Source organism: Sturnira hondurensis, unplaced genomic scaffold, assembly GCF_014824575.4.
Source record: "Sturnira hondurensis isolate 20B ecotype Veracruz unplaced genomic scaffold, ASM1482457v3 Scaffold0018525, whole genome shotgun sequence".
Classification (NCBI taxonomy): domain Eukaryota; kingdom Metazoa; phylum Chordata; class Mammalia; order Chiroptera; family Phyllostomidae; genus Sturnira; species Sturnira hondurensis.
In genome coordinates, this window is record NW_028091156.1 from 13,296,021 (window position 1) to 13,322,093 (window position 26,073).

Consider the following 26,073-nt stretch of genomic DNA (forward strand, 5'->3'; position numbering starts at 1 on the left):
ATTCAAGAAAGAAGGGACTATCGGAAAAATATGGTTAAGTGCAAAGTAACTTCCTAGGATTCCTTAAAGTAGAACATATTATGAGAGGGGGAAGTTTCACACAGAGAGACTAAAAATGGCATCTCTAGAATCCTTGCAATGAAACAGATGATGAACTATTGAAATGGTACTATTTTTGAGCTGGAATGAATATGACAAACCTCATCTGGTCCCTTCATCCCATAGACGAGAGATGGGTGGTGAAGGGGAGCGAGGTAAGTTAGAAATCACAATCACCTGTATCACTTTCGACATTTTTTCCCCGACATCGTTATGGATCATTTGACTGATGGTCCAAGTCATCCTTCACTAGCAAATAACAACAATGGAAGTAATAATGATGTGTCTAGGGAAAGAGTCTCCAAAAATGGAAATAAACAGCCTTTTTGCCTCCCTCATATCTTCTCTGTTTTCTCCCTTATTTGAGCTAAAGTGTGGCAAGATCCTGAACCATACTTTAAAGCGATACATTCTTTAATTGTCCCAGTGCGTGCACGGGGAACTCTATTTCATCACAGTTTTACTTCCATTAATAATCTATGGAAAGATGGTGCAGCTCAGTTTTTCACGCACTATTCTCTAACACAAACCCCATAAAAACACTTCATAGAGGACAAAGCTGGGAAAACACGGAGTGGAATGAATGGATGAGGAATGCGAAGGCTAGAGCTGCTGCCTCCGACCCCACTTCGCTTGGCTGGAAATGCTCCGGCAAGGACTACCTGTGTTCTTCCTTGCAGCCCAATTCACTCCGACCTGGGTCTTCACGAGGAATCAGGAGGCTAGTGATCTCTCCTTCCTTCTCAACACCCTCTCCACCCTCAGCTGGCTTCTCTAGTTTTATGTTCTCCCCTGACCATGTCTTTTACTGTTCCCTCATTGGATTGGGGGGGGGGGCAGGGGCAGGAATAGGACACCAAACTTGTAGTGACTGCCAAGAGTGTCCTTGGTCCACAGTCCTCTGTGTACAGACTCGGAGAGCTCATCAAGTTTTGTGTCTTCAATCTCTCATCACCGCACCAACAATTTCCAAGTTTTCCTCTCTCACCAATACCTCACTTCCATTTTGTGACTGCTTAGCTATCGTTGCTGAATTTCTATTTTCTTTTAAATTAAGGTATAATTGACCTATAGCATTGCTATTCAATCACCCTACTTTTTCCTTAAATTGAAAATGCATCTTATCCTCCAAACGAATGTCACTCCCAGCCCTGCCTCAAGCACACCATCGGCTGCATTACTCCACACTATTCACATCTGTTTCCTTGATCTGTCGCTAAAGAAAGATGTTTCTGAAACTAATAATAAATTATATGGAGTGATCACTGTTTAAAGAGCAGTATACAAGATACTTTACAGAGAACCAATGGAAAGGAATATTCAATTTCTCAACCTTGTTTGCAAGGAAAGGGGGCACCGAGGAGCCCCAGGAAGACTGGTCAGAGCAGGACTCTACGAGGAGAATTTTAAGCCAACTTTAAAAGAAATTAAAACTGGACTGAGATAGGGGTTTGCCAATTATCTCGAATCTTAAACATTTTTCTGACCTTTGACCATTTATTTGCATATAAACTATACAACATATGGGGTAAGAGGGCCGATATTGCTGTATTTCTTCTTATTATCCAGCCCTTTGTAATATACATGGCTATTCACAATTAATACAGTTTGTAATGTCTAGAAATCCAACTTTCAATTGCCTGATATATTATTACTTCTTACCCAAAACTAGTGTTTTAAATGATCAAATTTGACTCTATTTACCCATCAACTAGTCCATTTGCATTAGAAAAAATATCAAGAGTTTTAGGAAGATACTTCAAAACACACATTTTACATATAATTTCAAAAGCAAACAACTTATAAAACTGAGTGGTAACCGGATTTTCTACCATATTTTAATCTTCAATGAGAAGTATTATTAGAAAAAATATAAATGGTATTTGGCCACTTATATATCTAGAATGAAAAGGTTTTTCCAGTTTAAATAGTATTCTGTCTACCAAGGAATAAAAAACTCAGTAGAAAGAGTCCTACTTCGGTTTTATAAAATAATTCTTTTAGACAGCAGATTTTCAGAGCGTATTACTTGAAATGGCAATGATCAGCACGCGAGGGCTAAAGAATGCAGTTTCGTTTTACAACTTCCTAATTCCATAGGGCCGTTCAGGAAGCCCAGCAGGGGCCGCACCGGTCCCTTCGGCCGCCAGCTGCATTTGCTTTAAGCATCAGACTCCCTGGCAGCCCCACAGGCTTCCACTCCCCGTAGTTGAGAAAAGGCTTCCTGAGTTATGTGGTTTTTTCTAGGGATAGAGGGCTCTCAGAATTATTAAGTACGGGGAGAGAGGACAAGTCAAAACTCATTCGATGCATTCCAGGGTGCTCCGATGGAGAGGACAGGTGCCTGCACTCCCAGCTGAAGAAAAACTTAGAGGGCGCCTTCCAGCCCCGCTGCCGCCTCTGACTAAGCAGTCCTGGGGACCCAGCATCACTACCGCAGAGAAACCAGGCCGCCTGAGAGGGACCAGGAAACCTCCGTATTCACTGCTCGCACAAGCAGAACGGCTTAAAACCGCTAGGTCCCTCTGCAATGGTGATTTACAGAGATACAGAACTGCCATCTAGTGGCGAAGAAGAAAAATAGCAAGGTGAATTGCATGGAAAATCAAGTTGTAATTTTGTTTTTAAAACAGTAGTGAAGCACACCAAGGAATAGTAAAAGTTCAAAATGTCTAGGGGAACTAGTGAGTCCCTTTCCCTGTAAAATGTATCTTGACACCTGGTTCTTATAAATGGTACAGTTGAAATGTAATATAATAACTTTTAAAATAAACTTATCTCATCCACCTTACAGTTTTGTCGTGAAATAGGATTAAAGAGCCACAGGACAAACACCCCTGTGAAAGTAGAGTTTTTATCACAGTGGAGAGAACATGAGCTATAAAACCAAACAGAGCCATGTTCAAACCCTACCCCCTACTCTTTATCTATTTTGTGACATTAAGCAAGTTCACTTCTATGAACATGATTTTCTTTATCAGGTAAAGATAAACGGTAATAGTTACCTTAATGAATTGTCATAAGAATTGCTAACTATAATAAGGTTGGGTGTACAGTAGNAGAGTTTTTATCACAGTGGAGAGAACATGAGCTATAAAACCAAACAGAGCCATGTTCAAACCCTACCCCCTACTCTTTATCTATTTTGTGACATTAAGCAAGTTCACTTCTATGAACATGATTTTCTTTATCAGGTAAAGATAAACGGTAATAGTTACCTTAATGAATTAGAATTCATTAAGGTAACTATTACCGTTTATCTTTACCTGTCATAAGAATTGCTAACTATAATAAGGTTGGGTGTACAGTAGATGGTAATCGATATTCGTTTTCTGTATCACTTGTATGGCCAGTTACTCTCACAAAACATACCCATCACCCAAGAAAGAACTGGCCCATAAAATAAACTTAAGACAAAGGGGTCAACAACTCCAAAAGTAAATAATATCATTGTTCAGGGCTTGACCTCAGCTGCTTACAAATACTTTACCCCTCAGTTAGTTCATTGTATTTCCTGGCTTCTGGACACTCCAGTGACAAGAAAAGGAGATATGATGCTTAAATCAACAGATTTGACCCTTCGGTATCTCAGCTGTAACATCAAATGTCTTAAAATCACTCCACTCCTCAAGTTTTCTGCTTATTACAATATATTTGACCATGGTTCTCAGCTCACCAAAAACAGAAAGTCACTACAATTTTATTCACATGAATGTATATATATATCATATATATATGCTTATATATGCTTATATATATCATGTGCATATGACATATATGCTTATATATGCTTATATATGGTATATATTCCATATTTATAAAAGTATCATATTACAGCTGGAATCTTATTTTATAGAGCAATGTTGTGTATGTTTTATCATTATTGATGGTACAGATTACTTGTCCAGGTTTTCTCTGGCACTACCATACATGGGGTCTGTCCAGAAAAAGTCCAGCCATTGTTCATATAACGAGAATGGTTTGCGTGACATCGATGTGACCTGGCAGCCAAGGAGAGTGGACTGGAATGCACACGTGTGAACAATGACGACTTTGCTGTACTAGTCAGTGGGGGTGGAGATGCTGTTGAGTGAGCATGTGAACTGTGTGGCCGTCACATTCAAAATATGACTGAGTGAGTAGAGCCACGGATCTGCATCAAATTTTGCACTAACCTTGAACATCCCTCCCCAGAACTTATTCAGTGATTCAAAAGGCCAGAACTATGGGCAGCTGGTGATTTGCAGCTTCATCACAACAAGGTGCCCTGGTGCATCACATCTTCTTCACAGTGTTTTGGCGAAATATCAAATCACCCAGGTGACTCAGCCCACCTACAGCCCAGATTTGACGCCCTGCAACTTCTGCCTTTTCCCCAAACTAAAATCACCTTTGAACGAGAAGAGATTTCAGACCATCAGTGAGATTCAGAAAAATACGATGGGGCAGCTGACGGTGATTGGGAGAACTGTGTGAGGTCCCAAGGTGCCTACTCTGAAGGGGACTGAGGCATCACTGTCCTGTGTACACTGTTTCCTGTATCTTCTTCAATAAGTGTCTCTATTTTTCAGAGCATGTACCTGGATACTTTCTGGACAGAATTTAGTAACATACACCTTGGAAGTAAGAATTTAGAAACATCTAATACAGTACCTCAAATCACAACTTAGTGATCACTGCCCCCCCCCCAATTTTTTAAGCTGAAAAATAATTAGAGAATATTCTGAAGGAACTATTTTTCTTCATTATTTCTGACTTTATTTCTCTTTACCTCTTTTTATCTTTCCTCATCTTCTTCACATCGGCTAAACACTACAAGGCCAGTTAAATAACCATCAGCTTGAGTCCACCACACAACCAAAATAAAAGGAAAAACAAAACTGGGGAAACCTGTTTTATGACACTATCCTTAAGGGTATCTTTCCTCTTATAATAATGGTCAACCCAGTTTTTGAAAAGCACCAGTGAACTATAAAATGAACTTTCTGACCGATGTTATTTTCTCATTTGTCCTCCAGGGGGAGCACAACGTTCATGTATGATTCACAACTGCTTTTTTTTTTTTTAAGAGAAATCGTTTTATATTTGCAAAATTCTCAAAAATCTGAGATTCTTTCATTTTACAGAGAAGAACTCTTTGCCCTGAATACCCTGTTACGTTGCACACACTAACTTCATACAGAACCACGCCTAGAACCCAGGCGTGAGTCTTCTCGGTTCCCACTTGAGAGAACAGATGGTCTTCTTACTTACTAATTACTTTATAATTTCTAACCCTAAGTTATTTTCAAAAGCATAGTTGGGAGAATGTATAAATAAAAATTTAAATGGTTTTATGCTCCAAACAGCAACTGCTACCCACAATTGTCACTGTATATAAGCATTTCCTTTCTTGAAAGTTTTTTTAGTAGTAAGTCCTTTTTGGTACAAGAAAAAAAACATAAAATTTGTCTTTTTAGTAACAGAAAAAAGTTACCATGAAAATTAAACAGACGCTCGCTAATGTTTCATCCACCAAAGCAACTTAAGAATACTACTTGATTTTAGAAAAACTCTGACAGACTTTAAAAAGTCATATTCATGGGACTGTTGAGTTAGGCCAAGCCTGTCTCCACAGGCCATTTCCTGGAGGGGCCACCGTGTCCTGCTGGCCAGCTGTTGGAGGCCCGACTCTGGCTGGACACAGAACGATGTGGCTTCTGCAAAGCTTGTTCTCAGTTCCACTTCGAGGTTGATTTTCTGTGCAAAGTCTAAATGGAAGAAAACATCCCTTCTTGCCAGGCTGAATCCCCGGGGTAGACTAAGTGCACCAAGCAAGTGTGGCCTGGCTAGCCGGGCAGATGAAAATAAGCCAGGGCCTGTTGCAATTTTAAAACAAATAAGAGAGAAAGGGATTTGACACCCTAAAAAGATCTCCTTACCTGCTGAACAGCGTCTGAACAATTCTTCAGGGTTCCCGAAACAGCAGATTGGGATTCTGGGTGGGAAGGGAAGAAGACGGTCAATATATTAAAGAACAAATTTTTCCCTTCTTCAATCAGAAAATGAAATGAACTAGAATCTTTAACCGTAAGTACCCAAAACACCGAGATTATCTTCCAATTATACTTTTCATATGTATAATGAGAATAGGACTGCTTTTCAGTATATAAAACACATATGAGCTCTGTCCAGGAAAAGTCCAGCCATTGTTAAAATAACAAGAACAGTTTGGGTGACATTGCTGTAACCCGGCAGCCAAGGAGAGTGGACTGGAATGCACATGCATGAACAATGATGACTTCACTGTACTAGTCAGCGGGGGCGGTAGATACTGTTAAGTGAGCATGTGTACTGTGTGGCCACTGCATTCAAAATGACTGAGCAAGTAAAGTAACAAATCTGCATCTAATTCTGTGCTAAGCTTGAACATTCCTCCATGGAAACTATTCAGATGACTCAAGGCAGCAGCTATGGGCAACTGGTGATTGGCAGCTTCATCACGACAATGCACAATCTCATGCAGTTTTTTGGCAAAACATCAAATCACCCAGGTGACCCAGTCCCCCTACAGCCCAGATTTACCTCCCTGCAACTTCTAGCTTTTCCTAAAACTGAAATCACCTTTGAAAGGCAAGAGATTTCAGACCATCGAAGAAATTCAGGAAAACACAACAGGCAGTAGATGGTGATTGGGAGAACTGTGTGAGGTTCTACTTTGAAGGGGACTGAGACGTCATTGTCCTATGTACAGTGTCTCTTGTGTCTCATATCTTCTTCAACAAATGTCTCTATTTTTCACATTACATGGCTGGACATCTTCCAGACAAGACTTGTGCACAGTGACCAATACTCATGTCATTAGTCACTTTTAAAATTGGAATAGGCCTGTGCCCTTCTTGACCCATCAATCATAATTACTTTTCTCAACTGCTAGTTTCTATTTTGTGCCAGAAAAATAAGAAATTCATCTTTTATATTATTTGCTTAGCTTAGGTCTGCACAATGACAGAACCCAGCTCACCAATCTCAAAGGATGGGATCTCGGATGGCTTATGTGCTTACTGACAAATTACCTTCCGATGCCAGTGATGGATAATGAACACTGCCACCAGGAGGCGCTGAGAAATAAGGGATTTCGATCCTTTGGTCCATCACTCTGGAATTTATGGGACTCCCAATACTTCATGCTGAAAACCTACAGGATAGGCTTTTCTTTCTAAGCGAGGGGACACTTGCTTCCTCATGGTATCCCCCACTTCTAGCATGGTGCCCAGCACATAGTAGATTGTTTACAACACGAGTATTGTGGGAGGGAAGAAAGGAAGTGACAGAGAGAGTGACCCGACCATGAAAGCGGGTGCCACCGTGACGAGTGGGTGACTGGAGGAGGAAGGAGAATCTGACAACAGGCACTGCAGATACCACTTTGCCAGTAGCTACTCCCTGCTCTTAGCTACTCTCGGCTAAGAGCACAGCTTTCAAAAGAAACCATCGAGAACAGCATGAATTCACCACCAACAGATATCACTGTGGTGATGGAGTACTAACAAGTGGCCTTAAAATACAGCCATTTTCCCAAATACTATATTCCACCGAGTTCATCAAAAACGAACCCCTTCTCTCTTAGGCTCCCAAATCTGTCCTCTGACCTTAACACCCAAGGTAGCCAATTTTGAATGAATCTTTTCCATAACAAAGCAAGTCAACAAACTCTGGAACACTTTTGTTTTCCGCTCGGAGTCACCACCAACCCCCCACTCTCCAAATAGAGCAGACCCAAGATCACATCTTATGATCCTGGGGTTTTGAATCGATGGAGAAAATTCTCTTACTCTTTTTTGCTATTTAGATAGAACTGTAGAACACAAACAGTTTTTCACTTCACACATGCATGCATTTCCTAGCTTTTTTCTATGGTCCCAGACCTGGTTGCCTGCCCCCAAAAGCAAACTTCTGGGCTCTGATAGTAAATAAGAATGCGTGCAGTCTACCAGAACAGTAAGCTACCGAGATGCATCAGTCGATATTCTGAACACTACACCTGAACTCTCACTTCATTCGATGGTGAGTGGGACTGAATTCATTCTCCCACCCCAACCTCTTTCACTGGGCTTTTTATTTCCTTGAATCGGTGTGTTACAACATCTGAGAGAAATCAACATCAAACTACTCTCATCAAAATACTCTCTCCAAACTCCCAAGCTGAACTATAGATGTTGCGGAGGGTACAGGATTGGAGATGAACAAGACGCACAGAATAACTGCCCTAAAAAATCAAGGGACAATGAAAGAGAACAGTCAAGAGCAGAAAGAGAACTGAGTGTTAAAAAGGAAAATCATAGAGAATGAAAGCGAGAAGGGGAGAGAAACAGGAGACGCGGGGAAGAGCCAGGGGAGAGAAGCCTCCGAAGGGAAACACGCGTGAGCAGAAAGGCAGCACGTGGAGCCCAGGGCAAGCAAACTGCCTTCTGTTTCGCCTGCTCTTTTTCTCTCTATTTCAGTATTTCCAGTTTTTTACCTTTTTATTTCAGAGTAACTGGTATAGAACCTTACACTAGTTACATTAGTCTCAGGCGCACACTATGGTGACCCGACATTTTTCTATTTTACCGTGGGATCACCCCACTATTTCTAGCAATCATCTGTCACCGTGTAAATTTATCACAATATTATTGACTGAATTCCTCTTTCCACCGGTCTCCTCACTCCCCTTCTTCTGGTAACCACCCCTTTGGTCTCTGTTTCTATGAGTCTGTTTTTGTTTTGTTTGTTTTCCACATATAAGTGAAACCATGTGGTATCTGTCTTTCTCTGACATTTCATGTAGCATAATACCCTCTAGGTCCATCCATGTTGTTGCAGGTGGCAAGGTTTCATTCTTTTTTGCTGCTGCATAATATTCCACTGTGTACATGTAGCACATCTTTATCCATTTGTCAGTGGTGAACACCTAGTTTGCTTCCGTATGTCGGCTACAGTTAATAATGCTGCAATGAGCATAGGGGTGCGTGTATCTTTTCAAATTAGTGGTCTCATTTCCTTGGATAAATACCCAGAAGTGGGGCTAATGGATCATACCGTATACCCAGTTTTAGTTTTTGGAGGAATTGCTGGTTTCTGAGCTGGTTCAAGTCTATAGTCACTTGGCAGGTATATTTGAGAAACCCGCTTAGTGTGAATACCCTTGGAATGACCACCCCTCACCCAAACCTGGTGGCGGGCGTTCCCAACACTGCTCTCCTGCAACCCAGGGTGCTTCTGGGAACTGCCTTCGACTCAGTTCTGGGACTGCCAGTCCATTCTCATTAAATACTCTTCCACCGGGGTGGTTGTGTTTAAAGAGGAACCAGTGAGCCCTCTCTCGAGGGTCCATTTAAAACTGCCAACTGTGCTCACTCTTCTTAAGAATTAGAAACTAGACTGTTTTTTAGAAAACATTACTTTGAAGCACCGTCGGGGAAAGAACATTCCTGACAAATTTTTAAATGTTCCATTCTGTTAAAGTTAGCTCACAAAATCTAAGTATAATCTAAAATCTGGTCTTCATGCAATTCCAAATACATTTCCGAAGTGATCTATCATCACAAAATAAGATTATGGCTCATAAAACAAACTACACTTAGGGGAATTTTACATTTGCAGAGAGAGGCTAGCAAAAAAAAAAAATAGTATGATATGCCCCTCTGCTTTGACTAAAAAATAACTCAAATAGACCCTTTAAAATACACAAAATAGCCCTTCTAAAAGTGAATTAAGCAATTTATAACACTCACATTTTCAGTTAAAATGCACTTATCTATAACCCTATTAAATTAAAGCTTCTTTAATGGTACACATCAATTCTATTTAAATGTAGTCAATTTAATTGAAAGATAATTCATGAAACTCCATTTAACTAGCATGACTTACGAATAGCTGCCTAATGGATGGTAGATGCTTTTATTTCTAGCACACCAGGTCCTTCCACAAGTGAAGGCAGGGCTCAACATGCAATTTCCCTAAAAGGGCCCAACGCCCTGCTCTGCGTATGGGCCATTTAATGGTGCAGACCTGCCCCTCATCGCCAACAAGAATATCTACACACACACTCTACCTCACATGTGTGAGGGGGAAATGCAGGCAGATTTTCCAAAAAAGAAAATGGAGAATTATGTGTAGGAAACCCTGGCAAGCTGTTCTAGAACATTCACCGCTCGATCGAGTGAGACGTTCAGACACAGGAAACTCTGGAGCTCTCCCCGGGCCCCTTGTGTAACTTCCGTGAGGTCTCAGTTGCACGTGTGTTAAGGTAGTTGGCCTACACCCGGGCGTGAGCTGATGATACTGTATTTGCACTACATAGCAGGGGATCCCTTTTCTTGGGACCCATTAGAAAGAATTGTCTAAAACATGAGAGGCCAGAAAGGTGCTTCTCCGACAGACCGTTGCTTTCAGTCTCGTGGATACAGGAGATGATACGGAATTAATTGTTTCCACTTCACTTTCTCCTTTAAATCTGAGGGGTATGTTTCCAACTACCTTTGAAAACTGCAGGTCCTTCTGAAATACATTTCAATAGGCGAGCTAACTGAGCTTCTCTTCATTGTTCCAGCCAAAATTCCTTTCCGTTTGATCTGTTTTCATTTGTAATCCTTTCCACACCTTAGATATTTATGAGCGGCTCAAATCATTTTTTTGGAGCAAAGTTGGGTTACAGTTCTCTCAGCCAGCATGTAAAACATACTTTTTAGAATTTTTACACAGAAAGTTTCTGCATGTTTCTGCCAGCTCTCCATCACATATATTTTTCTCTAGAACTTTCTGTGCCCAAATTGCTTTTCTCAAAAATCATTCCTATGTTCACTCTCTTGGCCATTCATATTTTCAAAGAAAGATAAAGGGATGCAATTTCCCAAAGATGCAGCAAGAATAATCAAGTCCCTACTCATATCTACACATCTAGCTCTTGTTCTCCATAAATTTGAAAACTGAAGTTAATCGTTTCTTTGATTTTGTGTAAAGCTATTGAATAACCTTTGAAACTTAGTATTGAGCTTCTAAAATGTTCCACAGAATGTCTCAGAGAGTTTGTATTGGACACACAAAACTCTCCCTAAAATGTTTGTATTCGTGTGCTGAATAGATAATTTATTACTTAGGTATTTTTTTTAAATCTTCATTTATTCACTCAAATATTTAAGTATGTTCTATGTGTCCAAAGGTGTTGAAATGGTGGACTCTACAAAGATGGCAGATATATATAAACAGATAAACTACAACACATAAAAATTCAAATAACAGAGATATTAATAATATAGAGATAAAATGCCACAAGACTCCAGAAAAAAAGGACAATCGTGGGGCAGGGCTGCATGTACAAATAAAGGTAAATGAAGACAGAAAGATTAAGAGAAAACAAGACACATGATAAGGGTTTCTTCTCATGAATGTCTCTGTCACCAGTTTTTAGAGCATGTCGCACCCTAATTTCCTTTCCAGCTAGCCTTAACCTTCTAGACGGTATGCTACAAAAGGTTGATTTTAAAACCTCGGGCTCTTCGGTGCAGACAAGGCCCCCTGCAGGGGGTCAGAATGGGAGGGAAAGATGCGCAGGAACCTGCAAGCCCTCCTGCCGCTCACTGGCGGGAGGACCACAAGGCTTCACCTTGGCCTCTGCACTTCAGACGCCTGCAGAGGAGGGTCAGTATCTTGGTCAACAGATGAAGGAGAAAGAAAAGCCTCTTTCACAGAAGGAATCATGAAAAAATTAAAGTGAGATCTACAGGAAAAGCAGAAGAGGCAGCACCACGAATCTGAATTAGCTGGACTTGAGAAATAGTAAACACATTAGGACGAGCTGGAAAAAAAATAGGCTAAAAGAAAAATCCCCAATTTTCCAAAATAGAACCACTAGTCTTTCCTCTTTGAAAAAAAAAAGCATTGGACTCTTCTACTTTAAATTAAACCAGAAAGGGGCTCCCTGTCACAATAGCCTTTCAACCATGATGTCGCTATACAATCGTGCACAGCAAGAAGTTGTTAAGTGCACTGCCAAGTAGTTTATTTAGTGATCAATAAAAGTTAGCAAAGTTTGCAATGGATATATTTTTGTAAAACAGTAGAGTCTAGACAAGTTTTTCACTACATTATGAACATTCTCACTCTTACAACTGTCTGGATGGTGTGACCCCAGCCCCCCGAAATGAGAACACCCCATGGAGTCACAGCAGAAAATGTTTAGAAAGAGCCGCGAGTTGACACAGAACAAAGAATGCTCTATGGCTGCACTGATGACAGATCAGTTGGAGTAAAACGAGGCACCACAGTAAATTATTTTTACTTACCTCCATCGTCCTCTTCAAGAATGCATATGTTTAAAGGAGACAAGTTATTACATTAAAAATGATTTGCTCTGGCATTTTACAAACCACATCAAATAATGATAAAAATTAGATTACAAACTTCCTGGTATTAATTCCAACTATCACCACTTACCAAACTAAAATTCAGATTGTCACTGATTAACTTTCAAGTGTGGTTTCATAGGTGTTTTTTAAATGCCCTAAAATTTTAGATGATAATACAAATGTTTCAGTTAGAAAAGCTGAGAAAGATAGACACCCTCCAGAAGAGAAAATGAACACACTGGCCTAACCAATGATGTGAAACATAAGACAGGAAGCACTATTAAAAGAACTCTCAATGCAATTGATCGATCCTACTACAGCCACCTGCCACTTAACCACGGGGACGCGTTCTGAGAAATGCGTGGCTAAGTGACTTCATCGTTGTGCTGTCACAGAGAGAACTATCACACACCCAGATGGCACAGCCCACTACACGTCTAGGCTGCAGGGCACAGCCTACTATTCGCAGGTTATAAGCCTGTAAAGCACGTCACCACACAAAACAACACGCGATTAAAGCAGCCACAAGAGAAAATGATGCCATCAAGACACACCGTAACAGGAGATGTATGAGAATGAGGCCAGTGTAACGCAGCACACTGGTTCACAGCAAAGATTTTTCCTATAAGTAGAAAAAAGTGCACAAATAATGACAAGTGGCATCGGCATCATGGCCAACGGAGAAGACTCCGTTGTTTCTCCCCTTACATTTACAACAAGTCAGACAACTATCACTCAGCAAAGGATTCCTTACCCAACCCACAAGCATGTCGGGAAGATGCACGCACCAGGACATCTGAAAGAGGGCCTATTGGATCAAGCAGAGAAGGGGGGTAAGAACAGGGATGGAGGCCACGGGTGCGTTTTGGAGACCACCCAGAGAGTAGTGATGGAAGTTGAGCTGCAGCCCCCACTCTGGACCATAAGGGGGGCAGAAGCAGTTTTACTCCTGGAAAGGTGACCTCGCACACCACCTCCCTGTCCTGGCAGAACCAGGGAGATCTGGCTGGGAAGCTGTGCACAGCCACAGTGCCATCAGCAGCCATGACAGGAAGGGGCGGAGCCACAGATAGCAGCCTTGCCTCCTCCACCCAAAACACACCCCAGATAGCCTGGTCAAGTCAAAACCATCGCAGGAAAGGAGGTAGCTCTCTTGTAGCTTCAACACCGGTTCTCCACCCTGCACCAAATTCTGCCGGCACAGTGCTGGTGCTCCATAATCAAGGTCACTGGTCACACAGGGGACACCAGTCATCCCAGGGGGTATGTGGCACTTTCTCTAATGGAAGCGATGCAGCTCCACCACACACCCAGAGGCACCAAGAGCCCAGGTCAGAGAAAACCAAAAAAATGTACTATGACACTATCCAATGAAAAGCAAAAGAAAGTATCCTATCTATCAACCTGCTGAGTCCTGGAGAGCAAACCAGTGGATAAACAAGAAGTCAGTGTCTCAAATGCATGCACAAGTAAACAATCCATCAAACGCCACAAACAAGCAAGGTAACTTTGCAACACAGAAATAAAATTAAGTCTCCAGAAACCAAAGTCATGGAAGACCAACTTAAAAAAGAGAATTCAAAATTGCAGTTATGAAGAAACTCAAAGATATACTGAATATAAGAAAAGTCAGAAAGGCAGTTCAAACAGCTCAGAAGTAAGACTGATGAACACAGAGAGTACTTAAAGCAAAGATACTGAAAGTATAAGAAAGAGACAAATTCTGGAGCTGAAGAACTCAATAAATGCCATGAGGGATACACTAGAGAACACTGGGAATAAAGAAGCCAAAATGCAAGAGAGAATTAGCGAACTTGAAGACAGAAACATAGAAATGACCCCAGAGGAAGGAGAGAGAAAACTAACAGAACTAAAAATGAAAAAAACACTGAGAACTATCTGACTACATTAGAAAGAGCAACCTGAGGATAGTAGGTATACCAAAAGGAGAAATCAGGGAGAAGAGAACCAAGAACCTACTCAAAATAATAATTGATGAGAACTTTCCAAGCCTATCATATGACCTCTCAATCCCTCTTCTGGGTATCTACCCAACAATTTGAAGACACTAATTCATAACGATATATGTACCCCTATGTTCAATGAAGCGTTATTTGCAATAGCCGAAATAATGGAAACAACCCAAACATACTTCAGTGGATGATTGGAATGAAAATGCCGTACACAACCAGAGGATCGCTGTTCAATTCCCAGTCAGGGCACATGCCTGGGTTGCAGGCCAGTTCCCAGCAGGGGATGCACAAGAAGCAACCATACATTGTATTTCTCTCCCTCTCTCCTTCCCTTCCCCTCTAAAGATAAATAAATAAAATCTTAAAAAAAGAAAAATCTTTAAAAAAAATGCAGTACACAGATACAGTGGAATACTACTTAGCCTTTAAAAGGTGAGGTGTCCTCATTTGTGACAACATGGATGGAGCTTGAGGCTACTATGCTCAGTGAAATAAGTCAGACCAAAAAAGGACAAAAACTGTATGACTTCATTCATATGTGGGATATAAAACAAAATAAATAATTTTTTTTAAAAAACCAAACTCATAGATACACACAATAGAATGGTGGTTACCAGAGGGGACCCAGGTGGGGCCAGGACAAAAATGCATAAAGAGGGTCAAGGATTTGGTGACAGAAGACCAGACTTCAGGTGGTGAGCACACATGGGACTCTGCAGACGTACCATAAAGTTGTACACCTGAAATTTATGTGTTACCCCAATCAAAGTAATAGGAAATTAAATAATTACATGATGAGGAATAGTACAGTACAGTAGTAAACACATAAACCAGTAACAGTCATTGTTATCCAGTACTGTGCGCAACTGTATGGGCTGTTCTTTGACATGGGGGGCAGTGCAGCGGGTTTGCTTCTGCCGGCACCACCACCCACGTGTGAGTAACACGCGGGCTGCAGGACAGCATCCTGCCGGCTACAGCATCACTCCCAGGTAGGAACTTCTCAGCCCTCCCGCTCTACCTGCGGTCTGTCATTGACTGAAACATCATAATGTGCACGACTGTATATCAACACCTGGCTATTTACCACCGGGAATTAATTTTTAACATAAACGAATAGAGCAGTGTATTTAACGGGATCAATACTTTCAGTTCTCTGCTTTTCCTTCGGAAACGAAATATGCCTTCAGGTGCTGCATGTGTCTTCAGGTGTCAAGTCAGAACCCCCTCATCTCCGAAGACATGTGCATTAAGGGAGTCTGCCTTGGCCCCCGATCGATGGTACTGTGTTATGACACTCAGAGCCCCGTGTGGGACAATGCCTCCCACATCCTGTCTCTCACACGGTGTCGCTGTCGGGGGCTACAGCCCACCAGGTGAACACTGAGCCTCAGCAGGCAGCTGTGGCTGCACACTGTGGGTCTCCACTTCAGCATACATAGCAGTTCATGGACAGCTCCAGGGTCCTGACCCCCCTAAATTCCAACTCAGCAGCCCGGACGGTGGAGCAGGAGAATTTTCTGTTTAACAAGCCCCGCCCCCGGGGACTTCCCTGTTATCTGCAGGTGATAATCTAAGAAATACCTAGGAGACAGATGCAAACTCACTACCCAGGGAGCACACTGTCACACAGTCCCTGGGCACCTACCTGTTTTGGCATCCTTGGGCCTGCGTTCTTCGCCAGGAGCGTCGGGGGGTGGCCAAGCGGACGGGACGCGCCTGGGGAACTGCCCTTCTGTGCAGTAGTCCAGTGAGTGCGTGGGCTGACTAACCGCAGCCCAGGTGTAGAGCTGATCTTGCTACATTTAAAAATAAAGAAAAAGTTTAAAGCTATTAATTCGATCACAAAAAGGACGTCACCTTGACTGATATGTGGCAACATCATTTCTAACATAAATATATGTGTGTGATATGTGGATACAGGGGTGGTTTACACTTGTGAGTACGTACAAAGAGTTTGTTCTTATATTATATATTCATTATTGTATTATTTATTTCTATTACAACTGTAAGCCTACTTTTGCCCAACCCAGTATATATATATATAAAACATTAAATCCTATTCAATGCAGAGTTATAACACACATTCTTTCACACACTCATTTTTGTTTCTTAACCAGGCTTGTCTCAATTTCTTTTTCATAGTGAAATGGAAGTTTCTTTGGATGTGAGATGCCATGTGGGCCCACAGGGAATTATGAAATCCGAATATCCAGACACTTAACCGGAGAACTTCTTGGACAAGCATCTTTAATCCATTTGAACGTGCTGTCCCTTTAAAATCTGTTTAAACACTTGAGGCAAAGTCCAAGGACAGGCTGTCCTTGGGCATCACAGGACATAACAGCTTCCTGGCCTTCAACACAAAAGGCCCAGGAAACCAACTTATCTGGGGTCCAGACTGGGAACTGTTTGGGAGAAAAACCATGAAAAAGGAAACGAAGCTGCCAAGACCAAAAGAACTGGACAGGGATCTGCTGGCCAAGCGAGAAGTCTCGGCACCGCACCTACTGCCAAGGAGCAAAGTGTAAATCTCACAAAGGAGGCCGCTTTGAGGCCCTATAAACACTTCGGGAAACTGCTCGTTTGGATTCCAGAACGCATAGCATGTTTCCCGATAGGATGCGTGCGCTCATTCCAGAACGCCCTGAGAGCAGCAGTGTTCGGGCCTGGGTGCCGACTGCCACTGCATCTCGCACTCAACGAAGCCTGCGGTGTGGCCTCAACTGTCCAGAACGCCTCTCTCTCCATGGCATTGCTGTTCGCCATTTCGGGAGTGCCTCTGGTATTTTCCCAAGTGGTGTACATGACTCCTTGCTACCAGTTACCACACCCTGTACCCCCTTGGTTTTTTTAGGACAGTATAACAGACACAGGGTGAGTAGTAAAGAACTACAAGAGTCAAGGTCAACAAAAGCTGTCTTTTAACCAATCAAATCATAGCTTTGTATCTCAGTTCAGAGATGTGTTTCCCACAGTGATACGCCGCTCCCTTAAATCCTGAAGGTCTGTTTTGACTTTGGTTGAAGTGGCTAATTTATTCCTGGTAAAGAAAACAAATACAGGCTTTCTACAAAGGCATATAGGGAGATTTAAAATCGCAACTCACGCCCTGGCTAGTGTGGCTCAGCAGACTGAGGGCCAGCCTGCGAACCGAAAGCTCTGTGGTTCGATTCTCAGTCAGGGCCCATGCCTGGTTTGCAGGCCAGGTCCCCAAGAGGGGGCTTATGAGAGGCAATCTTGCCCATTGATGTTTCTCTCCCTCTCTTTCTCCCTCCCTTCCCCTCTGTCTAGAAATAAATAAAATATATTTTTTTTAAAATCACAACTGAAAATTGGGGTGTAAATAAACCACAAAATAAAAATGAAAAAATGTTACTTTCAACAAATATTTTCTCATCTTTATAAACTGAGTTATAAATGATAAGCCCCCGAATAACTCAGCGCTACAATACGCGAATACGTTATTCTCGAGAGCCCACTAGAAAACACTAACGCTCCCAATTAGGCATCCTAAGAGCTCTTCACTGAGACTGTTACAGCCAAGAGGAGGGTCTGGGTATCACCTGAAGGTGTTTCAGGCTCATGTTCTTCTGAGAGTGCTATACACTAGAACACTCCCGGGCCCGTTGGTCTGTATGATAAAACAAAATCACAGTGACTCCCTGAGAGGACTGTCGCCCTTCTCTTTGCTGTTCCTGTGACTGACTCATCAGCGAATGGAGGCGGGATGTTCATACTCACGCGAATAAATCTTAGCTGACGCTTCCCACATCCTAGTAAGGGGCCAGAACTGCCCCAGCTCAGAGGCCAGTGAATCAGTGTTTGAGCTGTAAAATACAGAAACTATATCCCAGACAACCCAAGAAGCTCAACCTCCCATCAAACATCAAAAGTTTGCCTGAGGGGGAAAACGTTTTTTGAATAAAATGCCTAAAAGCATGCAGTTCACCCATTTCTTTACAGATACTCTGAAATCTACTCCCAGAATGCACAGGGAAAAACCTGTGGCCACCAGCAGAGGGCTCTTTACCGCCACCTGCTGATCCTGGCCTGGAACTGCTCCAACTGAGCTGTGCTTGGCTGGGACCTGGAAGGAGACTGCTGAAAACCTCCTGCCTGTTACACAGTGTTTTGGTAGCAGAACATTAATTTATTTCTGACTTTAGAACTTCAAAGTTTCATCTGAAGAACTAAAGACGTGGGTGGTATTTTGAGTTTATCTGTGCTTTTTCAAGACTTGTGTTTGCTTTTGGTTTTGGCTATCAGGAAATCTGAAATGAGTATATGGCCCACGCACCACAGGTTTTAGGGTTCTAGGATAATGCCTTCAATCGGCCACATTCCTGGCTCTGTTTTACGTTCCACTTCAGTTTTGTTTCCTTTGCCAAATCTAAACAACCTTCCCATGTGCATTTTAGTTGGATATGGCAAACTGATTCTACAATTTATATTGAAAGGGCTTAAAATGGCCACGGTAATCTTATTAAAAGTCTCAGTGAAAACACTTAGTACCCCAGATATGAAGACACACTACAGTGCCTACTAGTGAAGCAATCTCATTTTTGTGCAACGATGCACAAACGCACAGTGGAATAAAGATCCACCACCAGACACTCACCTCCAGGTTCAGATAATAAAATATGACCTTTATCTGACATACAGAAAACTTCTCGATTTCTTCCAGCTATCTTTCCAGAGGACGTTATTAACCNACTGATTCTACAATTTATATTGAAAGGGCTTAAAATGGCCACGGTAATCTTATTAAAAGTCTCAGTGAAAACACTTAGTACCCCAGATATGAAGACACACTACAGTGCCTACTAGTGAAGCAATCTCATTTTTGTGCAACGATGCACAAACGCACAGTGGAATAAAGATCCACCACCAGACACTCACCTCCAGGGACAGATAATAAAATATGACCTTTATCTGACATACAGAAAACTTCTCGCTTTCTTCCAGTTATCTTTCCAGAGGACATTATTAACCACATTTTGAATACTATTGATCCAAATACTGATGGAATCAGTTGGGGAAAAATTATCACATGAGTTTTTGCCATGCACCATGAATATAGGGTTTGGTTGGGGAATTTTGAGTAATCATAGGAGAATGAGAAAAAGAATTAAGAATCCCTTTTTTTTCAGGCAGCCACGAAGATGGCGGACATTCAGACAGAGCGTGCCTACCAAAAGCAGCCCACCATCTTTCAAAATAAGAAGAGGGTCCTGCTTGAAGAAACTGGCAAAGAGAAGCTGCCACGATACTACAAGATCATCAGTCTGGGTTTCAAGACACCCAAGGAGGCCATCGAGGGCACCGACATTGACAAGAACTGCCCCTTTATTGGTAATGTCTCCATCTGAGGGCGCATCTTGTCTGCTGTGGTGACCAAGAGGAAGATGCAGAGGACCACAGTCATCCGCCGAGACTACCTCCACTACATCCGAAACTACAACCGTTTCAAGAAGCACCACAAGAACATGTCAGTGCACTTCTCCCCCTGCTTCAGAGACGTCCAGATCGGCAACATCATCACAGTGGGTGAGTGCGGGCCCCTGAGCAAGACCGTGCCCTTCAACATGCTCAAGGTCACCAAGGCCACCGGCACCAAGCAGTTCCAGAAGTTCTGAGACTGGAAACCTGCCCGCGTCCCCAAATGAAATAGTTATTTTCTCAGTCCAAAAAAAAAAAAAAGAATTAAGACTCCAAAGGATAAATAAGAAATATAATATTAAACATACAAGTATGGTATTAGTGAGCTCGGTTTTCAAGAGATGTTACATCTGAATTGAAACCCATAAATTAGCAGTATTCAGCCTATCACTTCCTCAACTAGACAGTGTAAGAGAATGTGGACAAAATGGGGTGCATTAGGGGTTCAGAAGAAAGTTAATTAATAATTAACCAGTTGCTAGACGGATGCACTGGTCACACAGTGCCCTTGTGGGACAGCTGGCCAGGACCATGGGAGGTCCTCTCAATAGACGGATCAAATGTGGCAATGAGAAAGAGGTGCAGTTATGTGATTTTTAAAAGTACTTGACCTACATTTACAAGTCCATTTCTGTTCAATTTGACATCTTCTACAAAGAAAAAAAATATTACTCAAGTCTAAATGTCTCTCCCATGTTACATTAGGGAGAAAACATGTCTAAGAAACCTTGTTGGTGGCATTGATAAGAATAGTATTATGTTATTATGTTACATAATAACATCGACCATACTCTGAACATCATACCTGAGGAGGTCAGCTGACTACACAAGGTCACAGCAAATGCAGAGAAAGAAAGCCAGGTTTCCCAATGTCCAACTAAACATGTATGCTTTCCTGTAATATGGAGCTTATACCCTCAGACCTTAAAAACCATGTTTTTTTTTTTTAAATCGAAGCTGAATATTGTTTGGCTGTATTAAATTTTTAACACATTTTCTAGCATTACCCAGCTGAAAGAGAAATAGAAGAGGCAGAATCTTGCAGCAATTACAAGGATACTTCTGAAGTTTCAAAGTTAGTTCAACCCCTAGTTGCTACCGGCAACTTAGGTTTGAACAGGTTGACCTCCCTGAACCACGGTTTTCCCTCTGTGAAATGAAGACGAGGTAATTTCTGCAAATCACAGTGTCTCCGGCTCTAGTAAAAGTTCGATAAATAGCACCACCTACAATTACTAATAATAGTAGATACTATACTAATTCACTACTTCCACATTCAGGAGACTGTCTATTATAACGCTTCAGGAAAAAGGTAAAAACAAATCATAGAGCATAACCGTGCAAGAGCTATTACTGCAGTGAAGGAAGGCACGCAGCTAATGCCTGGTGACTAAGACAGTGCGGCTGGAATGAAGCGACCCACTGCCCCAGATCACTCACTGCCCCCCACACGCTCCAGTTCTCAGGGCGAATTCACCGTGCACCGCTGCCTCACGCCGGATACACTGGGAAGTGTGACCAAGTCATCCACCTTCCCACAGCTCCAGAAGGTGGTCACCCTATAAAGGACTAGCTTTATAAACTACAGCAGTGTACGGGGAAACAAAATTTCCCTGGTACACAAGGTACGGTGTTCGGTAAGTCTTCAGTTTTATAAAGTCAATAGTTACGTGTCTTCCATCAGGAAGCAAGTATTTTCAGCTTCCGTTTCTAGAGGTCAGCAAGTACAATAAGAGTAAACACTCTTAGAATTCTCACCACAAGGAGAAATTTATTTTCTTTTTATTGTATATCTATGAAATGATGGATGTTAATGAAAGCTACTGTGGTAATCATTTCACAATATATGTAAATCTAATCATCGTGTAGTCCGCCTTCAACTTACACAGTGATGTCTGTCAGTTACTTCCCAGTGGAACTGGAAAAATAAAACATTTTTTGAAAGAGTCAGTAAACTTAAAATTGAAAATGCCTGTTGTTCTACCACTTTTTCTAGAGCTTTCAAAAACCACCTCAAGTACAAAATAAATATTTTGCTTTTTTTCTAGATCTTATTTCTCTCCTCATTTCCCCTGTATACTATTACTCAGATAATTAACCACTGCATCTATAAATCTAACACACACATCACTTGCTCCGTGATTCCTAATCACCTGCAGATGCTCCAGTTTCGTCCTCTCGGTCAAAACATGTCTCTTTATCCTTTCTCGATGCAGGTTCTAACAAACCTCTATTCGCTCCCATGCAAAAGTGGATTAATTCTCTCACCATCCTGGGGCTAGCTCTAGCCTGCTGCTGCTGAAAGTGTTAAAAAAATAAAAAGTTTCCCAGCTCTGAAGCAAGTTCATGGTCTCTATTGCAGAGACTTAGCTGTATCCATTACTGGAACCAGTTTCCTGACTCAGCACCTGGCTAGCAGTTCTCTTGAAAATGCAGCGATGCAACATGGATGGATTTAAAAAAACACTCCTCTGGAGAGACCTGTGTCTTCAGTGAATCAATAATCAATAAATTGGAGGGTGATTAATAAAGCTTAAGTATCCTAAGATAAAACTCCAGGGATTGGTTTGGAATTTAAACAGATGGTGTTGATCTGCCTCAAAGTAGCTGAATATTCCTTCTGCACTGGCCTCTGTTCAGTGAGACACATTCATTCATAAAAGTCCAAAGTTTCAGCCACTGTTTTAAAAAGGCACCTGATTAGGTGTGATGTGCCTGCATCCACGTGGTCAGCATTTTTTTATAACGTAGCTAAGGAGTTCCCTTCATGGACTAATTGTTCATCAAAATATGTGCGAGGACAAATGTCAAATTACCTGATAAAACCCCTCCTGAGTGTGACATCCACCATCTGGGGCACGAGAAGACCTCCAGGTCCCTCCCCTCGGAGGTACAACAAGATGGACAGCTGCCATTCATCAAAGGGTTCTTCTGCTCATCGCAGGAACAGGCCTGCTAGATCGGCGCATGGAGACACCTGAAAGTGGGCGTGCCTCAGCAAACAGGGACACAGGAGGGCCGGAAGAACAGAGATGGAAGCCGAGCACAGCCCAGAGCTCGCTGTGGCCCCAGAAGACAGGAAAGTGTCGAAGCATCGGGGAGCAACTCCCACTGGGCTCACCGAGGGGCAAAGACGGCGACCCAGGCTGGTGGCGGGCACACACTGAGGTTGGGCCAAGAGTCAGGTGCAGAGAAGCGGTGCAAAGGACAGCCCTGTCCCACAGCCCACAGCACTAAAGGGGCAGAAGTGGGAGCCTGCCCACCCCACCTCCCCGGGGCCCACTGGACAAAAGAATTCTCACTTGACAGATCTAGAAAGGCTTCAAAAACTTTCCACCCTACATGGTCAGAGCTCACTGTGGCTAAACCCATTGGGGAGGAAAGAGCCGTGGACATACGAACCCTCTTCCCCATTTTGCAATGGAGCCGTCTTGGTGCCGCCTGGCAGAGGCGGCTGGGTCGGTTCAGACAGAGCGGCTCTGCTGGTGGCTTCTGGCTACAGGAAGGAAGGCAGCACCAGAAATGCACAGGCCAGGAAGCTCAGAGGCCGCCCCTTCCAACCCACAGGGGTGGTGGCCTCAAGACCTAGGCCACCAGGTTGTAAAGGGGATGGTCCCCTCCTCAGGGGTATGGGGCATTTTTCACACCCACACGACGCCACCCTGCAGAGATGCTAGAAGCTCCAGGAGCCCAGGTAAGAGACCGTAAAAACCCGTACTTCGGCACTGCTCTCTGGAAAAGGAAAGACTAATCTACCCGATCCATCTGCTGGAGTGAGTGGCAAACACTTGGGAAAAAGATTTCCTTCCTACAAATGCCCAGGCAGAGAAATACTCCATCAAGAACAGTAAACAACCAAGGAAACAAGGGAATTCAGAAACAGAATGAAAACTCTCCAGAGAATAAACTTAGGACATGGAAGATTTGATGTATATAACAGAGTGTGCAAGATTACAGTTCTGAAAAAACCTCAGTGAGGCCCAAGAAAACTCAGAAAAGCAATTCAACAAGCTCAAAAATAGAAACAATGCACGTTAAGGAGTACTTCACCAAAATGATTGAAAATATAAAAAAGAGACAAATTCTGGCACTGAAAAACTCAATAAATGTGATAACACTGAGCTTAGGAAACAGAGCAGACCAGATGGAGGAAAGAATTGGGGATATCAGGGGTAGAAATCTAGCCTTGACTCATGTGGCTCCACTGACTACATGTTGTTCCACAAAGCAAAAGTTGCTGGTTCGATTCCCAGTCAGGGCACATGCCTAGGTGACTGAAGGTTCTGTTCCCAGTCAGAGTATAATGAGAGGCAACCAATCAATGTTTCCCTTTCACATCGATGTTTTTCTCTCTCTTTCTCTCTCCATTTCCCTCTCTCTAAGAATGAATAAATAAATACAGTCTTTTTTTAAAGAAGGAGAAATCTAGAAATGACTCAGGTAGAAGAGAGACAATTGAGAATTTTGAAAAAGAAAGAAAGAACTCTACAAGAACTATCCTACACCATCAGAGAGGGCAATATAAGAATAGTGTCTACAAGGTGGAACAGAAAAGAAGGGAGCAGGTAGCTTATCCAAACACATAACCAACAAAAATTTCATAAACCTAAGGGAAGAATGGATCCTCACACCCGAGAAGCTAACAGATCCCTTAATTATCTCAATCCAAAAAGGCCTTCTCCAAAGCATACTGTTAAAACCGTCAGAAATGAATGGCATAGAAAGAAGCCTCCAGGCAGCCAGGAAAAAGAAGTCAGTAGCCTGTAAACAAAACCCCATTAGATTATCATTGGATTTGTTTTGGGAGAAACTCCACAAGGTCGAAAAGAGTAGAATAAAATATTCAAATTATTGAAAGGGAGAAATCACCAGCCAAGAGTAATACATCCAGCAAAGTTATCCTTTAGATAGGAGGAAATGAAGGCTTTTCCAGACTATAGAGGCTGAAGGAACTTACTGCCATAAGGCCTACATTGTAAGAAATGACAAAGGGCACTCTTATGCCTAAAACAAAGAGACAAAAGGACACAAAAATGTGATCAAGACGACTGACAGACAGAAGCAGGAAAGTGCAACTCTTGTTAAAAACAGGACATGAGCTCTTGCTGGTGTGACTCAGTGGATTGAGCGCCGGCCTGTGAACCAAAGGGTCACTGGTTCGATTCCCCGTCAGGGCACATGTCTGGGTTGTAGGCCAGGTCCCCAGTAGGGGGCGTGCAAGAGGCAACCACACACTGATGTTTCTCTCCCTCTCTCTCTTTCTCCCTCCCCCCATCTCTAAAAATAAGTAAATAAAATCTTTAGAGAAAAGGATATTAAACACTTAAATATAACAGAAGGGTTAAAGGAGTGAAAGCATTAAGAAAAAGAAGGCAATAGCTACTGCAATTTGAAAATGAATGCACAGCGTAGAAAGTCAGCTTGTGACGATGAAACATGAAGGGTGGGGGCATTAACTTCCACAGGTGCATGGAGATAACACGCAGTCAGAAGAAAAAGACTACCTTACCTATGAAACTGTCTTTTGCATATTACCTAATGGTAACCACACACAAAAATAAGTTCTGGAACTGAGACACATAACATAAAAAGGAAACAGAAGAAAAAAATCATTGAATACCACCAAACTAACATAACAGACAAAACACAAGGGGAAAGACACTGAGCTACCAGAAAACAAAAGATAAAATACCTGTACAAAATCCTCATATGTCAACAATCACCCTAAATGTAAATGGACTAAACTCACCAGTTAAAAGGCACAGAGGAGGGCACTGGATCAAAAACACGACCCAACCATATGCTGCCTTCAGGAAACACAAAGTAGCCTCACAGACTCAAAATGAGTCATAATAACTATGGGGATAGGAAATAGTGGGACTAATCCAGGCTATTGATAGGCAAAAGCAGAGTGGTGGCAGCCCCCCTGGGCCTGAGAGCTGGCCCTTCGCACGGCGGGCTGCACGCAGGTGAGGGGCCACATGCCGTCCATGCGGAGGGCACCCGAGGCTCTGTCCCTGGGAGAAAGGGAGACCAGTAATGCCACTCACTCCAAGGAAGGAAGACCACTTGCCATTTTGCAACAGAGTATGACTTCACGTATGTGGAATAGAAGATGCCAGCTTTTCATCAGGCTAACGGAGGCACAGTTACAGTTTGCAAGTGTGGCTGGGGCTGGGAGCTTGCACAGA

At 42.4% G+C, this 26,073-nt stretch overlaps 2 protein-coding genes across 2 annotated transcripts in view; one reads left to right on the plus strand and one right to left on the minus strand.

Annotated features, from left to right (window-relative positions):
* FMN2 (formin 2) overlaps nt 1-26,073 on the minus strand; it is a 272,539-nt gene that overhangs the window by 198,040 nt on the left and 48,426 nt on the right. The window contains exons 3-4 of the mRNA XM_037069426.1: nt 16,089-16,239; nt 6,021-6,076 (exon numbers count right to left, since the gene is read on the minus strand). Of these exons, the coding sequence (XP_036925321.1) occupies nt 6,021-6,076; nt 16,089-16,239 (207 nt within the window). The remainder of the gene's footprint in view (nt 1-6,020; nt 6,077-16,088; nt 16,240-26,073) is intronic.
* Nucleotides 19,585-20,128, plus strand: RPS11 (ribosomal protein S11). Its single transcript, XM_037069427.1, is given in 1 exon segment — nt 19,585-20,128. A coding segment is annotated over 1 exon segment (474 nt). The 5' UTR covers nt 19,585-19,605; the 3' UTR covers nt 20,080-20,128.